The sequence below is a fragment of the Natator depressus genome, chromosome 5 (assembly GCF_965152275.1).
Source record: "Natator depressus isolate rNatDep1 chromosome 5, rNatDep2.hap1, whole genome shotgun sequence".
NCBI classification, from domain to species: Eukaryota; Metazoa; Chordata; order Testudines; family Cheloniidae; genus Natator; species Natator depressus.
The window spans coordinates 97,707,689-97,724,325 of record NC_134238.1 but is presented as its reverse complement, the minus strand read 5'-3'; the positions used below and the strand labels follow the sequence as shown (position 1 = coordinate 97,724,325).

Sequence of the window (16,637 nt, the reverse complement as noted above, 5' to 3'; positions counted from 1 at the left end):
ACTGAGACCCATGGGAGCTTTGGAATGTCATGCTTTGGTAGGGCTGTTGCAATTTGAGAGATCTGTACAAATAAGTATCCTCACGACTTCAGAGTAATCAAAAAACCTCCTTGGGGAACTGAAAGTCTTTTTCTTTTTCTCCCTTTAACTAATATCTAATCTTTATAATCTACCTGAGTCCTCTTGGTACCATGCTATTTAACACAAAAATAATTTTTTTAAATTAAGTCCATGGAAATGTTATATTTACAGTGGGAATAGTTAATTGATAGAATCATAAAAATAAAAAAGCCCCACTCCTGCAGTTCACTTTGCAAGGATACTCTGATAGGTCCATTGGTTTCAAAACTGTGAATATGATGGTAAAGATTGACATCCTTGCTCTGTATTTTCAGAGGCACAAGTACCAATGTGCGGTTTCAACAACTGCTCCTATTCTTTATCCTATTTTTTAAAGTTTAATTTTGGTTATATTTGCTGTCCAACAAAAATTGAGTAACAAAGGTGACACAGTTGCTCCAGACACTTTTGCTGTACTATATTATTGCTGTGTATGGTAACTCCTCACTTAACGTTATGTTCCTGAAAAATGTGACTTTAAGCGAAATGATATTAAGCTAATCCAATTTCCCCATAAGAATTAATGTAAATAGGGGGGGTTAGGTTCCAGGGAATTTTTTTCTTTTTGCCAGACAAAAGACTATATTTTACACACACACACAGTATAAGTTTTAAACAATTTAATACTGTACAGAGCAATGATGATTGTGAAGCTTGGTTGAGGTGGTGAAGTCGGAGGGTAGGATATTTCCCAGGGAATGCCTTACTTCTAAATGATGAACTAGCAATTGGCTGAACCCTCACGGGTTAACTCATTAATGTAGCCTCACACTGTACACAACAGCAGGAATGGACGTAGAGGGGACAGCATGGCAGACAGAGACACACACTGTGTTTGTGTGTGTGTGTGTGTGAGAGAGATATGCACATTTCCCCTTTAAGTACACTGACCCACTCTTAAGTAAGCTGCCTTGTTAATCAGCAAGCTGAGACCACAGGGAGTATTGCACAACTTTAAATGAGCATGTTCCCTAATTGATCAGCAGTGTAACAACAAAACAACGTTAACCGGGATGACTTTAAGTGGAGTTACTGTACTGTTATTTTCTCTTTTAGTTACATATAATACATATTATACTAAGTGCTGAGTATTAGGGCTTGTCTACCCTACAAAGTTAAGGTGACATAAGGCAGCTTATGTTGAACTAACTACGGAGGTGTACACACTGCAATGTTCCTCCTGCCAATTTAACTCTCCTGCTACAGCAACATAAAATCACCTCGACATGAGGCGCAGTGCTTAGGGCAATGCAGTGTCAGTGTGGACACCGTGTTGCTTATGTCGCCCAAAGCAGCCTCCAGGAGGTGTCCCACAGTGCCCGTTGTGAGTCCTTTGGTCACCAGTTTGAACTCTGCCCTTCTGCCAAGTATACAGGCATGCGCCCCTCTCCCTTTAAAGCCCTGGGAATTTTTGAAATTGCTCTTCCTGTTTGCTCAGCGTGGACAGCTCAGATAGCATCTGCCCAGCCTCAAACACACTCCTGCTTGGAGCACACCGGAGGTGGTGGATCTGCTGGGTCTTCGGGGAGAAGAGGCTGTGCCGTCACAGCTTTGCTCTAGCTGTGCGGACTTTGATACCTATGGTCAGATTGCTTGTGGCATGGAGAAGGGGTATGATAGGGTCACATAGCAGTGCCATGCAAAGATCAAGGAGCAGAGGCACGCGTAGCAGAAGGCAAGGGAGGCCTATGGTTGTGCTGGAACATCACCAAAGACATGCCACTTGTACCAGGATCTCCATGCCATCTTCAGCGCTGACCTCACTTCCACTGCCAAGAGCCCTGTTGATACTTCAGGGGGGCTGGAGACAGTTGCTATTGGAGCGAACCCCAAGGATGACATAGTGGACAAGGAAGTGGAGTTGGAGGAGGATGGGAGACAGGCGACAGTAACATCCGGTGGCGTGGTGAGCCAGGACCTCTTTTAAACTCTGGGGAGGTCTAGCCAGTCCCAATACTCCAGCTCTTGCATGCCTGATGCAGGAGAGGGAAGCTCTGGTAAGTACTCATTGTTAAGGCTGCAAGTTTGTCACAGATTCTGTGACCTCTGTGACTGGCTCAGGGGCAGCTCAGGCAGCCTCTGCACCAGGTGCACCGCTGCTGCTGGGGCAGTCTTGGGCCACCATGCGCCCCACAGCAGAAGAGTTTGGGTGTGAGAGGGGGTTGGGGTAGGAGAGGGGGTGAGGCAGACTGGGCGGTGCTTACCTGGGGGCCTCCCTGGAAGCAGTGATGTCCCCCTTGCTCAGCTGCTAGGAGGAGGTGTGGCCAGGCAACTCTACATGGTGCCTCCACCCAGGGCACTGCCCCTGCAGCTCCCATTGGTTGGGAAGTGGCCAATGGGAGCTGCGGGGGCAGTGCCTGCAGGCAGAAGCAGCATGCAGAGCTGCCTGGCCATGCCTCCACCTAGCAGCTGAGTGAGGAGGATGTCACTGCTTCTGGGGAGCCCTCCAGATAAGCGCTACCCAGAGCCCGCCTCACCCCATCCCATGCCCCAATGCCCTGCCCCCTCCCACACTGAAACATTGCTGTTGGGAGGGGGGAAGGCATGGAGCCAGGTATGGGGCCTACTGGCCCTGTCACACACACCCCAACACTAGCTGGGGGACCCAGGCCATGCACTGCCGCCCGCACCCACCCTGCACCAGTGGGGCTCCTGGGCTGCTGCCCACCCACCCCCAGCACCTATGGGGACCCCTGGCAGCCTCGCCCCAAGTTTTAGTCACCACTATTTTTAGTAAAAGTCATGGACAGGTCACAGGCTGTGAATTGTTGTTTACTGCCGGTGACCTGTCCCTGACTTTTAATAAAAATACCTGTGACTAAAACGTAGCCTTACTCATTGTGCTTTGATGCTGCAGAAAGGCATGAGGTAATGCTTTTCTTTTTCAATCAGGGTAGAAGAGGGACTAAAATAACCAACACAATTTGAATCGGCTTCTTATTCTCCTGTTCAGCTTGGCAGAGGAGACCCTGCGTAAAAGTTTGTTTATGAACACTGGAATGTCCCAGGAATCCTCCATAGAGCTCTCTAGGAAACTTTCCTAGAGGTATTCTGCAATCCTCTCCTAAAGGCTTCTTTGGAGGACTGCCTTGTTTCTTCCCCCTGTGGTAGGAAACTTTGCTGTGCCAATCGGCAATTACTTTTGCAGGCACCATAGCAGCACATAGGTGAGCCGCATATGGACCCGATCTGCAGCCTCATGCATTCAGGAGCTTCACCTTGCATCCTCCATTACCCTCAGGAGCAAGATATCAGCTGCTATCACTCCTGCCTGTGGAAAATGCTGCCAGTATTCAGAATAATAATCGTAGGCACTTGTAGTGATATCCCTCTGAACCACCACCCCTCCCCCCACACACACCCTTTGTCCCATCTTGCCCCCTACCCCCAGCCAAACTCCTGGGGCTCCTGCTGTGCAGTGTGCCTGCCAAGGGATAGTGAGAAAGTTGTATTTCGAACTTGTTTGGATCAAGGGTGTGAGTGCACTCACAATAATGCCTCTGCCTATTGTTTTGTTAGCATCTGCAGATGTGCCCTTGAGGGTTTCCTCCTGCACACCAACTGAATGACTCCATCTGATAAGGAGACGAAATAAGAGGAGTAAGGAAGATATATTCCAGGAGTTGCTACAATGCTTGGGTGCTTCAGAATGTGAGCAGAGATAATGGAGAGCGACTAGCAATGAAAAACTGTGAATGGACAGTCAGGATAGGAAACAGGCAGAAGCAGAAGATAAAGCTGCTCAGGGAGCAAACAGACATGTTGAGGTCCCTGACTGAACTTTAGGCAGAACACCTCTGTGCTCATTTCCCCTTGCAGCCCTTACAGAACTGCCTTTCATGCCCTCCCCATGCTGTACACCTGGATGGAGTTGTTTCAGAATGACAGCTAGACTTACACACAGCTGTGAGAGCCTCAATGGCAAATGTGCTCTTGATTTTCATGTTCCTTCCAAAAGATAGAAATGTTTGCATCATCATCCCATACTCACATAATGATATGATCCCACCACTCAGTGCTTGTTTCTTTCACCCAGAACCAACAGTCCACCATGTGCAGCTGCTCCATAAGTGCCAACAGCAATCTTGAATTGTTTCTGACCATGGCACACAGCAGGCCAGACACCACAGTGTCATCATCAGATTTACAGTTCATGAAATAGTGCAGGATCAGCTGCGTTGTGTTCATAACAGTCATCACAACATTGGAGAGCAGTTCAGGATCCATGCTTTCTGACAGGGATGGCAGGTACATAGTTTACAGGGTCTGTTGAAAAGTGGTATAAAATGTACTAGGAAGCCAATGGAATGATAGGATGGAGAAAACTGCATCATGGGATACTGAGCACTCTCCCATGAGGCACTGCAAAGCCTTCCCAGAACACCAGTGGCAGATGGTGGCAAGTTGCATAGTAGGATAGCTACCCACGGTGCACTGCTCTCTGTGTCCGCAAGAGCACCTACTGCGGATGCACTCCACTGTCCTAGGAGCATTGTGTGGATGTGCAACAGTGGTTTAACTAGAGGGCTAGATGAATGTTGATATAACTTAAGTCAACTTAACTTTGTAGTGTAGACATAGCCTTAGAGAACACCAACATCAATTAAAGGCTTAATTATAATTTGTAAAGAGAAGTAAATGGGCAGCTGACTTTAGTCATCCATAAACATTTACAGACATGCTGAAAAGGAAGAAGTGAATGGCAGTTTAAATACACACTTTTCAGTTGTTCAATAGGGCAAACTAAAAGTTAATTAACTCAGTCTGCAACATGTATAAATATTTAAAGTGCAGCTCTAATCTGAAAAGTGAATGAAAATGGAAGCACCTTACTTAACAGATCTGCTCCCTGAATTTATTCAGGGTTTTATTTGACCACTTTAATGACAAAAAATAAACTTCCACTACATTTTATTCCTATTATTCCAGCAGAGCTAACATAGCTAAGAGGGTAAAAGAGTTTGAACTAGGTTTCTCTTCCTTCTTGACAATAGAATTCTGTGCCAAGTTCCAGTCTGTTAAACCAGTGCTACTCTACTAGTGACAATGTAGTGAATTTACTGGTGAAATCAATGGGTTTGCACAGGTGTTGCAGTTGCCATATTTTGGCCGATAGAATCCTCATTACAGGTGCTGATGCACAAGCGGCAGAGTTACTCTCATTTGCAGGGCCAATAGTTAGAAAAAACACTTTTTTTTAAAGCTTGTAAACAGAACATATTTAATGTGAAAATAATGGAGACAAAATAGGTATGAAACCCCTTAATGCCACTTTTTGCCAACGCTTTTCAGAATAAAACCATACTTTATATAGAGAAGGAAATTAAAGCAAAGCATCTTATCTCCAAAGACTTGGACAATATTTAAAAAAAAAAACTGCAAAAAAGTGAAGTAATACCAGTAATAGCAGAAACAGAAATAACATGATATTGTTAGGTAATGTTACCATTTTACCATCTGAATCCTGTTATGTAAATGAATATTTACACTCTCCTTGGAATAATGCTGGTTTCACAGATACAAGGCGGATTTGAGGGCATAGAAAGTAAGTGGAACTATATATACTATTTTGGATTTATTTGCTAGAGGTAACTTTAAATCATCTGATGAGCTACAATTATAATCACAATATTTATGCACCTACTTGTCCAAATGGAGTGAAGATTTAAAATATCAATAAAAAAAAAGTCCTAAACTATTTAGACTGCTTGTGGGAGTCATGTCCAATCTTGCAAACCTTTACGGTGAAATCCTGATCCCACTGAAGTTGGTGAGACTTCTGCCATTGACCTTAATGGGACCAGGATTTCACCTGTAGCTTCTAAGGCCATCTTTTATTAGCTGGATGGCACCTCTTGTGACCATAGCAGGAGCAAAACCAAAATTATTTATTAAGCACTGTATGTGCAAAATTGTCTCTGATCCAGCCTGCCTGTCTGGTCTCCAGAGCAGGAATACTGTTAACTTAGATTGTAAACTCTTTGGGGCAGGGACTAGGGTGACCAGACAGCAAGTGTGAAAAATTGGGGTGGGGGATAATAGGAGCCTATATAAGAAAAAGACCCCAAAATCGGGACTGTCTGTATAAAGTCTGGTCACCCTAGCAGGGACTGTTTGTGCAGGAATCAGCTCAGTGGGGGACTAGTCCATGACTGGGTCTCCTGGCAGCTTCCAGACAACACAGGTAATGATGAGATACCTGCATGGCCCCCTAGGGAACTGGAAGTCATCACAGCACAGTTTGTTTATCTCTTTGTTGCCTCTTGTGCCCTCCAGGCTGGGCCGATGGGAGAGGTTAGGCAGTGAGGTGCTGCGGTAAATGGGGGAGGAGGGTTCAACTCCCCTCAGTCCCTTTTAAAACGAAGTCACGTTTTTGATCACGGCTTTAATATATGTTCGTGTTTACTGGACTACATTTCCCATCATGCAATGCGCCGCATTGTCCGTTGTTCGCTCCGGTCAAAGCAGAGCGTTGCATGCTGGAAAATGTAGTCCTCCTCGGGGCGGCCGTTCCGCGCTCCGAGGCCACAGGCTTATAGTCCCGGCCGAAGTGCGGAAAGCTCTCTTCGCTCCACCCCCTTCCTCGTAGCGTCTCTCGTTACCAAGGGGATTAGGCGGCGCCTGCGTAGGAATGTCTCTATTGTACCTGGGAGACTTGGGGCCTCAGGAAGTAACATCTTGTAGGGACTATTTCTGTGCTGAGAGGGAGAGCTGGGCGCAGCGTTACCCCAAGGGGTTGGGAACAAGGAGGCTTCTGTGGGCAAGTGGGGCGGAGCAGCTGGAGGGGGCTGGCCCCTGCGTGTGAACGGCAGCGAGGGGAGGCTCGGTGCTTAGGTCTGGGGGCGGGGGGTCAGTACAGTGCAGCAGTGCAGTGCGGCGCCAGAGGGACCCACCTGAGGATGGACATAGGACCCCCAGACGTGCTGGAGCGCAAAGGGGCTTTGACTCTGCGCTCGCACTGCGTGCAGTATGGGAGACCCACCCTAACGTACCGCTGGTGAGAGGGCACCGCTTTCGGTATCCCTGCGTCTGTGAACATACGTGGTACTCAGCAAAAGGCCCGGGGGAAAAGACACCCGCTGCTCCCTTGTGTACTCCACACCTCCTAGAGATGTGTGTTATGTTCTGCTATATATAGGACACCCTTGCAAAAAGTCACTCCCCTGGGTTTTTACATTATGGTGAGCTTTGGCCAAGGAGGGGTGGGTAGATTTTGGCCTGGTTTGCACACAGTTTTCGTACTATGGTTGGGTTAGGGGTGTGGTTTGTTTGTTCCTTTTGCTGAAATAGTTATAACCGGTAAGGCCTTGAGCCTGGAGGAGTTATATCGGTATAAAGGAGCCTTAAAGATAAAGCAGTACAACTGTTGTATGCAGACAGTTGTTCCTTTGTGCCCAAGCTGGTAAATGTGCATGGGAGAAGTTTTGCCATCCTTCTTCTCAGTCATCCCTCTTGAGTCCTCAGCCAAGCAAACCTCTCTCCTACATTGAACCCACTGCTCTGGACATGTCATAATTCATGAGTGCTTGTGTCCAATCTGACTGAATGGTGGTAAAGGCTCTCATTTAAAAAAAAAGAAATGAAAACAAAACTGAAAGCATCTCCTGCTGGTGGGGTGAAAGTAAGTTAGAGGATTTACTACGCCGGAGTCCTGAGCAGGGGGCGTGGCCTCAACCGGAAGAGGCAAGGCCTTAAATCCCTGGGCCCTTTAAATCTTGGTTTAAAGGGCCAGGGCTCCAGCTGCGGTAGTGGTGGCTGGGAGCCCGGGGCCCTTTAAATCACCCCCGAGCTACCAGCTGCAGAGGCAGCTCAATTTCAGAGCAGAATGATCCAACATATCTTTAATTGCTTTGATGTTGTTTTGGATTTATGCAGTTTCACAGAACAATGTGTGTATTTCACTCTGAGTAATGTAATATTATTCCTATTATGTATCTTTTTTCAGTATTTTATGATGCATTACTGTGGCCTTACTTGTATGTCCTACACTTCCTCTCCTGTATTCCTGTAAGACTATGGTATTTCATAAATACCAGGTGTTTATCTGGTAGCAATCATAAAGGGCATCAGGTTACATTACACAGGATGAAGAGCTATGCCCTCCCAGATGTAATTGTACACGATCTATTCAGCTGTTGCTAAATTAGAATGTTCCTGATTAGAATGTAGAATACCTTCTAGTTTTGATCTGTTTAATAAGCTGAGATGTAAAAAGGTTTTTAATGTTTAATTTTTTATAATCATAGTAGGATTTGGGCATGAGAGTTATGATCTTTCATAGTATGATTACAAGAGGAGCAATATGTCCTGATTAGTCTGTATTGTCAGCTGGCAGGTATCTGTTCTACTAGCAAAAGTCTATATGAGTAGGTTGTATTTATCTTGACTTTTTTATTTTTTTAAAATTCAAGACTTGATTGTGTTTGTATTTCATACAGAAGAAGAAAGTTGTGTCATGAATACAGTATTGAGAAGTGGAGAGGGTGCCATCATATCGGAGAGAGTGTGTACCAGAGTGGACAGTGGCAGATGAATGACCCTGGTGGAGTGGTGTCATTCTCGTCTAGCTGAAACCCAGGGTCTGTCTACACAGCAAAGAAAAACCTGCCACTGGCCAGGGCCAACTGACTCTAGCTCAAGGGACTCAGGCTATGGGGCTGTTTCATCACTGCATCCCGAGCCCAGACATCTACATAGTAATCTACATACTGCAGCCCCATAGCCCGAGCCCGTTGAGCCTAAGCAGGTGTCTAGTTGCTGTGTAGACAAACCCCAGAGGCCATTCTGACCAGCAACATTACACTACAGTTTTTAAAAGGGTGAAACAAAGAATAACTGATCCAACGTCAACAAGAAGGGTAATTCCAAACAGGCAGAATACAAGTACCTGAGTTAGAATTTAGCAAAGAAATCTGGTTTAACATCGAGGAGTCTGGTGGCACCTTGAAGACTAACAGATTTATTTGGGCATAAGCTTTTGTGGGTAAAAAACCCCGCTTCTTCAGATGCATGGAGTGAAAATTACAGATACAGGCATAAATATACTGGCACATGAGTAGGGAGTTACCTTACAAGTGGAGAACCAGTGTTGACAAGGCCAATTCAGTCAGGGTGGATGTAGTCCTCTCCCAATAATTGATGAGGAGGTGTCAATATCAAGAGAGTGAAAATTGCTTTTGTAGTGAGCCAGCCGTTCCCAGTCCCTATTCAAGCCTAAATTAATGGTGTTAAGTTTGCAAATGAATTGTAGCTCTTCAATTTCTCTTTGAAGTCTGCTTTTGAAGTTTTTTTTTGTTGAAGGATGGCTACTTTTAAATCTGTTATTGCATGTCCAGGGAAATTGAAGTGTTCTCCTACTGGCTTTTGTATGTTACCATTCCGGCTGTCTGATTTGTGTCTATTTATTCTTTTGCGTAGAGACTGTCCGGTTTGGCAGTGTACATGGCATAGGGGCATTGCTGGCACGTGATGGCTTATATCACATTAGTAGATGTGCAGGTGAATGAGCCCTTGATGGTGTGGCTGATGTGGTTGGATCCTCTGATGGTGTCGCTACAGTAGATATGGGGATAAAGTAGGCAACAGGGTTTGTTACAGGGATTGGTTCCTGGGTTAGTGTTTCTGTGGTGTCATGTCATGTCACCTGACTTAGGCTCAAAGGGCTCGGGCTATGGGGCTGCAGTATGTAGATTACTATGTAGATATCTGGGCTCGGGCTGCAGTAATGAAACAGCCCCATAGCATGAGTCCCTTGAGCCAGGGTCGGCTGGCCCTGGCCAGTGGCAGGTTTTTCTTTGCTGTGTAGACAGACCCTGGGTTTCATCTAGACGAGAATGACACTGCTCATTCATCTGCCACTGTCCACTCTAGTACACGCTCTCTCCTGCTGTGGTGTGGTGTGTAGTTGCTGGCTTGCCTCCCAAGGTCTGTGAGAGTGAGGAATTGTTTTCCAGGATAGGTTGTAGATTGTTGATGATGTGCTGGAGAGGTTTTAGCTGGGGGCTGTACATGATGGGCGGTGGTCTGTTGTTTTCCTTGTTGGGCCTGTCCTGTAGTAGGTGACTTCTGGGTACCCGTCTCGCTCTATCAATCTGTTTCCTCACTTCCCCAGGTGGGTATTATAGTTGTAAGAATGCTTGATAAAGATCGTGTAGGTGTTTGTCTCTGTCTGAGGGATTGGAGCAAATGCGGTTGTATCTTATGGTTTGGCTGTAGACAATGGATCATGTGATGTGTCCTGGATGGAAGCTGGAGGCATGTAGGTAAGTATAGCGGTCAGTAGGTTTCCAGTATAGTGTGGTGTTTATGTAACCATCATTTATTTGCACTGTAGTGTCCAGGAAGTGGATGTCTTGTGTGGACTGGTCCAGGTTGAGGTTGATGGTGGGGTGGAAATTGTTAAAATCCAGGTGGAATTCTTCAAGGGCCTCTTTCTCATGGGTCCATATGATGAAGAGGTCATCAATGTAGCGCAAGTAGAGGAGGGGTGCTAGAGGACGAGAGCTGAGGAAGTGTTATTCTAAGTCAGCCATAAAAATGTTAGCATACTGTGGGGCCATGCAAATACCCATAGCAGTGCTGCTGACTTGAAGGTATAAGTTGTCCCCAAATCTGAAATGGTTGTGACTGAGGACAAAGTCACAAAGCTCAGCCATCAGGTGTGCCATGGCCTTATCAGGGATACCGTTCCTGACAGCTTGTAGTCCATCCTTGTGTGGAATATTGGTGTAAAGAGCTTCTACATCCATGGTGGCCAGGATGGTGTTTTCAGAAAGATCACCAATGCATTGTAGTTTCCTCAGGAAGTTGGTGGTGTCTCGAATATAGCTAGGAGTGCTGGTAGCATAAGGTCTGAGGAGAGAGTCCAAATAGCCAGATAATCCTGCTGTAAAAGTGCCAATGTCTGAGATGATGGGGGGTCCAGGATTTCCAGGTTTATGGATCTTGGATAGCAGATAGAATACTCCTGGTCAGGGCTCTAGGGGTGTGTCTGTGTAGATTTGTTCCTGTGCTATAGCAGGGAGTTTCTTGATCAGATGGTATATTTTCTTTTGGTACTCCTCAGCGGGATCAGAGGATAGTGGCCTGTAGAATGTGGTGTTAACATCTTTACTCTCAAAAATAGTGTCATGGGATCTTTAATGATTATGAGTGACCAGGTTGCCTTGCTTTTACAACACATCTCCTTTATAATTGGTCCTGGTTCATGACTAGGGTTACTAGGCACTATGATAATGCAAATAATAATGAGTGTCTGAAAGATGAGGTAATACACGTAAGAGAATTCTCCTGATTTGCTACATACTTTCTCTTTGCACTTTTATATTCTATTCTTTTCTAACTGTAACATTCAAATGCATTTAAAGTTACCTAGGAAGCCTTGTGGCCAAGAAGAAGCCAAGTTTTCCTTAGTTGAAAAATCTATTGACTTCAAGGAGTTTTTCTCAATTAATGTTTTCAGAATTTTGCCCTGCTAAAATGTGATTACCCCCACACATGAAAGGACTGGAAATTATGCAAGTGTAGATTTTACCATAGTATTTCTAGCATTTCGTGCTTTCAGTCCAGTAAAAATAATTGTGAGAATGGTTTTTCTCACAGTAGTTTGATCAGTACTAGAAAGTGCAGAGGTGTGTAAAAAGGGCAACATTAAAACAAAACACACAACCAAACTTTTGCTCTGAATCTCAAAGGTCAAAATTGTAGGAGGGGTAAAGATTACATACATGTCAACAGTCTCTATTTATTATTTTAGCAATATGTTTGCCATTTCCCACCCTGTGTCCCCCTAAAAGCTCTTATGTTTATTTGTCCTTGCTCTGTTTGTAAAACACTAGGGGAGGGATATAATAGTGTGGCCATCCAGTCAATATGGTGTTCCTTAAGTGGGGTTTATAGATGATCACTATCTCTGAATATCAGGTTAAATCTGTAATTTTATCTCAAAAATATCCCCAGAATATAAGACAAATGCCCCTCTCTGGCAATCCAAATATAGTCATGATGAACATAGAAGAGGGGGAGCAGCACCTTTCCGACATGCACGTGCTATTTTTGGTCACTTTGGAATCCCTCTGCTCCCACTCCACAATTCAGAGCTTGGCAGTCATGAGTATGCTAGGGAAGAAGAAGAAAGCACCGAACATCATGGTATTATCCCCTCTCAGCCTTATCATAGTGGAATTATGATTAGCACAGAAGTTAATGCTGCTCATAGTGTGGTAGCATCAGGGTCTTGTCCATGGTTTGCAGAGTGATGTATTGCTGCTGTGGTGGGAGGTGGCCCATGGCAGTATGGTTCCTTTGCCACAAAGAATTAGGAGCCAGGCCTGCAGATCATTGCAGAGGGAAAGCTTCCTTGTGGAACATTTGGAATCCAGATTGTTTGGAGTAAAGTTTCCCAAAGATCCCCAGGTTCTGTGGGTTTGGAGATCATACCTTCCGTCCTCTCCCTCTGTTCCCTGAGAGGAGCTTTAGTTTCCTTACCCTCCTTACCCTTTTGCAAACAAAAATAAACAAACAAAATTAAATAAATATGCAGGGGAGGAATAATGCTTCTTTCCATTATTGGCTACAATAGAAGAGTTGTGTAACAGAGATCCCAATATTATTCAAACTTAACCTCTTTCTTCCTGCCCTCTCAAACTGTGCAGGCTCTTGAGTATTTTTATAGCACTATATAAAAGCCTGAATGGTTCTAAGTTTCTGCCACTCATACACATGTTGAGTAGAATCTTACTCTGTGAATAGGCCTACTGAAATCAATGACATCACTCATGGAATAAGGTTTCAGAGTGGTAGCCGTGTTAGTCTGTATCAGCAAAAAGAACAAGGAGTACTTGTGGCATCTTAGAGACTAACAAATTTGGGTATAAGCTTTCGTGGGCTAAAACCCACTTCATCAATAAAGACTGGGAGTGGATGAGTCATTACACAAACTAGAAAACTATTTCCCCATGCTAATTTTTCCCCTACTGTTACTCACATCTTCTTGTCAACTGTTTGAAATGGGCCATCCTGATTATCATTACAAAAGTTTTTTTTTCTTCTGCTGATAATAGCTCACCTTAATTGATTAGTTTAGTTAGAGTTGGTATGGCAACGCCCATTTTTTCATGTTCTCTGTGTATATATATCTTCCTACTGTATTTTCCACTGCATGCATCTGATGAAGTGGGTTTTAGCCCACAAAAGCTTATGCCCAAATCAATTTGTTAGTCTCTAAGGTGCCACAAGTACTCCTCATTCTTTTTACTCATGGAATAAGTTACCAAGTGTAAGGGGGTGGATCAGGCCTGTATGAACCAAATCTTTAGTGATAACTTTTTTTAATATAAATTGATTTTTAATCGTTGTAACTTTTCATCTTTATTTTACTAGCTTTTGGTCTTTCAGAGTACTTAATTTTCAGGAAAACTGACATCTTTCACTGGCAATTAACACAGTATTGTGAACTTGGGTAGCTCAGTGGCTAGCTAGTAGTACTGCCAACACCCTGTGTTTAGAAATCACAAGTCAAGCCTAGAAAATTATAAGATTGGCTTAAAAATCACGAAAATTTTTAAAAATAAACAATTTGGTGTTCCTGTTCTTTGTCTTCTGGTTTCTGAGCCTTAGGGTACACTCAGCTCATGCTTTCAGGCATTTCTTTGCAACCATGAGGATTAGAAACACTCTTTTCTATGAAAGCTGAGACCCCTGTATAATCTCTTGACTCCAGGGATTAGGGCTTTAAAGAAACACCAAATATCAGGAGACTTGGCTACAATGGCATGTACATTTGAAAGTCCCTGTTTTCTCCTTTTGACGAGTTACAGTGTTGGTAGACGAAGTATTATACAGCATCAGGATAACAATGATCACTAGAGTTAAGATTGCATAAAGTTTTCTATTTGAGTCCCGCTGTTTTCAGCTGCATTTTATTTCTGAAATATTCACTTGGTCTTTGCCCAAAGATAATTTATTTATTTTGAGGGAAAACCAGCTCCAACATTTTTGACCATGGGGTAGGGTTGCCAACTTTCTAATTGCACAAAACTGAACACCCTTGCCCCAAGGCTCCGCCCCTTCCCTGCCCCTTCTCCGAGGCTCTGCCACCACTCACTCCATCCCCATCCCTCTGTTGCTTGCTCTCCCCAACCCTCACTCACTCACTCATTTTCACCGGTTAGGGGGTTGGGTGAGGGCGTTGGCTGGAGGTGGAAGCTCTGGAAATGAGAGGTTTGGGTTGCAGGAGGGTACTCCAGGCTGGGGCTGAGGGGTTCAGAGTACGGGAGGGGGCTCTGGGCTGGGGCAGGGGGTTGGGGCATGGGAGGGGTTTCGGGGTGTGGGCTCCAGGTGGAAGTTTGGGTGTGGGAGGGGGCTCAGGACTGGGACAGGGAGTAGGGTTGTGGGAGGGGTTTCGGGGTGTGAGATCCAGGTGGCGCTCACCTTGGGTGGCTACCCGCAAGCAACGACATGTCCCTCAGCTCCTAAGTTGAGGCACAGCCAGGTGACTCTGCACACTGCCTCTGCCCGCAGGTGCCGCCCCTGCAATTCCCATTGGTCACAGTTCCTGACAAATGGAAGCTGCGGAGCTGGCGCTCAGGGTGGGGCGGGGGCAGTGCACAGAGCTCCTGTGGCCCTTCCTCCACCTACGAGCCATGTGGAGCCAGGTAGGAAGCCTGCCAGCCCCACGCCAACTGGATTTTTAATGGCCCGGTAAGCGGAGCTGCCAGACTCCCTTTTCGACCAGGTGTTCCAGTTGAAAACCGGGTGGTGGGGAAACTCTGTTTCTGTTATCCAAAATTAGTGCAGCATTTTCTTGTTTTAAGATGCTCTTCAGTTGAAAATGCTGGGGGACTAGAGGGTGTAATTTGGTTTAGGAATAGCCCTCGTTAATTAGCAGTGCACTTCTTGTTTAAAACAAAGGTATATAAAAGGAAGGCTTTTGGGTGGGTAATTTACCTGTGCAGTGGAAAATCTAGTCAAATATGTTCCTGCAAATTGACAGGGTCATTTGGGAACTCTGTAAGGTGCATAGAAATTGAGGTCAGAGTTCCAGATTGCATGTATCGCCTTAGCTTTGTCATTCTGCATGATTTAACCCTTAAAAGCCCCAATCTTAATGTTTTACCATATTATTATCATGGAAATAACAGTTCATTCAGCTCATGTTGTATATCAGTGGTCTCCAACCTTTGTATGCCCAAGATCACTTTTTGAATGTAAGAGCAACCCAGGACCTACCCCGTCCCTTCCTGAGGCCACAGCCCGCTCACTCCATCGCCCCCCCCCCGTCGCTCGCTCTCCCCCACCCTCACTCACTTTCACTGGGCTGGGGTAGAGGGTTGGGTTTCGGGAGGGGGTGCGGGCTCTGGGCTGGGGCTGAGGTGTTCGCAGTGTGGGAGGGGGCTCCTGGCTGAGCCTGGGGCAGGGGCTTGGGTTGCAGGAGGAGGTGAGGGGTGCAAGTTCTGGGAGGGAGTTTGCATGCAGGAGGGGGCTCTGGGATGGGGCAGAGTGTTGGGGTGCAGGAGAGGGTATGGGGTGCTGGCTGTGGGAGGGGGGTTGGGGTGTGGGCTCCCACTGGGCAGCACTTACCTCAGGCAGCTGGCTCCCAGTTGGCGGCACATCGGGGGGCTAAGGCAGGCTGCCAGCCTGCCCCGGCCCTATGCCTCTCCCAGAAGGGGCCAACATGGGAACTACGGGGGTAGTGCTTGCAGACAGGAGCAGCGCACGGAGACCCCCGGCTTCCCCTCCCCCGCCCCCCCGCCACGGGAGTGTTCTGGCCACTTCCGGGAGTGGCGTGGGGCCAGAGCAGGCAGGGAGCCTGCTTTAGCAGCAGCCCTGCTGCACCACCAGAGATCGCAATCGACCTGGAGAGTCTCCAGGATTGACCAGTCAATTGCGATCGACCAGTTGGTGACCACTGTTCTATATAAACCAGAACCTGTGGACGAGATCAAATACTAAAGAAGGAATTTGCCTTTTTTGTTTAGTTTTCCTGTTATTCTTTTAGATCAGTGGTTTTCAACCTTTTTTTAATTTAAAAAATTTCAAACAGAGGTGCAGACCCCTTGGAATCTTAGACATAGTCTACAGACCCCCACAAGTCTCTGTACCACAGGTTGAAAACCACTGTTCTACTGTAATGACAAACTTTTGCAGACCCCTTAGGCATAGTTTGCAGACCCTCAGGGGTCCATGGACTACGGGTTGAAAACCACTGTTTTAGATGTTAGACTTTTAAAAAAAAAATACAGAAAGAAATGCTCAGGAATCCCTGAATTAAAAAACAACTATGGGACCAGATCAAACTTATATTGAGTGTGGGATTGTTTCCACTGACTCCATTGGGAGTTGGATCAAAATCGTAACATTAAAAAAATAATACCAAGGGTCTGATCTAAAGTAACAAAAGGAAGGATTTCAGAATTTGGTCTGCCTCTCTCTTTATCTCATTGTTCTTAGGCTTGAATGTATATGCAGATTATTATTTTGTATGTATTTATACAGAGCCATCAGCGTGCTAGATGCTT

At 45.6% G+C, this 16,637-nt stretch overlaps 1 protein-coding gene across 1 annotated transcript in view; it reads left to right on the top strand.

The window, feature by feature from the left end:
• Positions 1–6,952: 6,952 nt before the first annotated feature.
• CFAP95 (cilia and flagella associated protein 95) overlaps positions 6,953–16,637 on the top strand; it is a 41,701-nt gene continuing 32,016 nt past the window's right edge. The window contains exon 1 of the mRNA XM_074954080.1: positions 6,953–7,117. Coding sequence (XP_074810181.1) covers positions 7,020–7,117 — 98 coding nt within the window. The 5' untranslated portion in view covers positions 6,953–7,019. The remainder of the gene's footprint in view (positions 7,118–16,637) is intronic.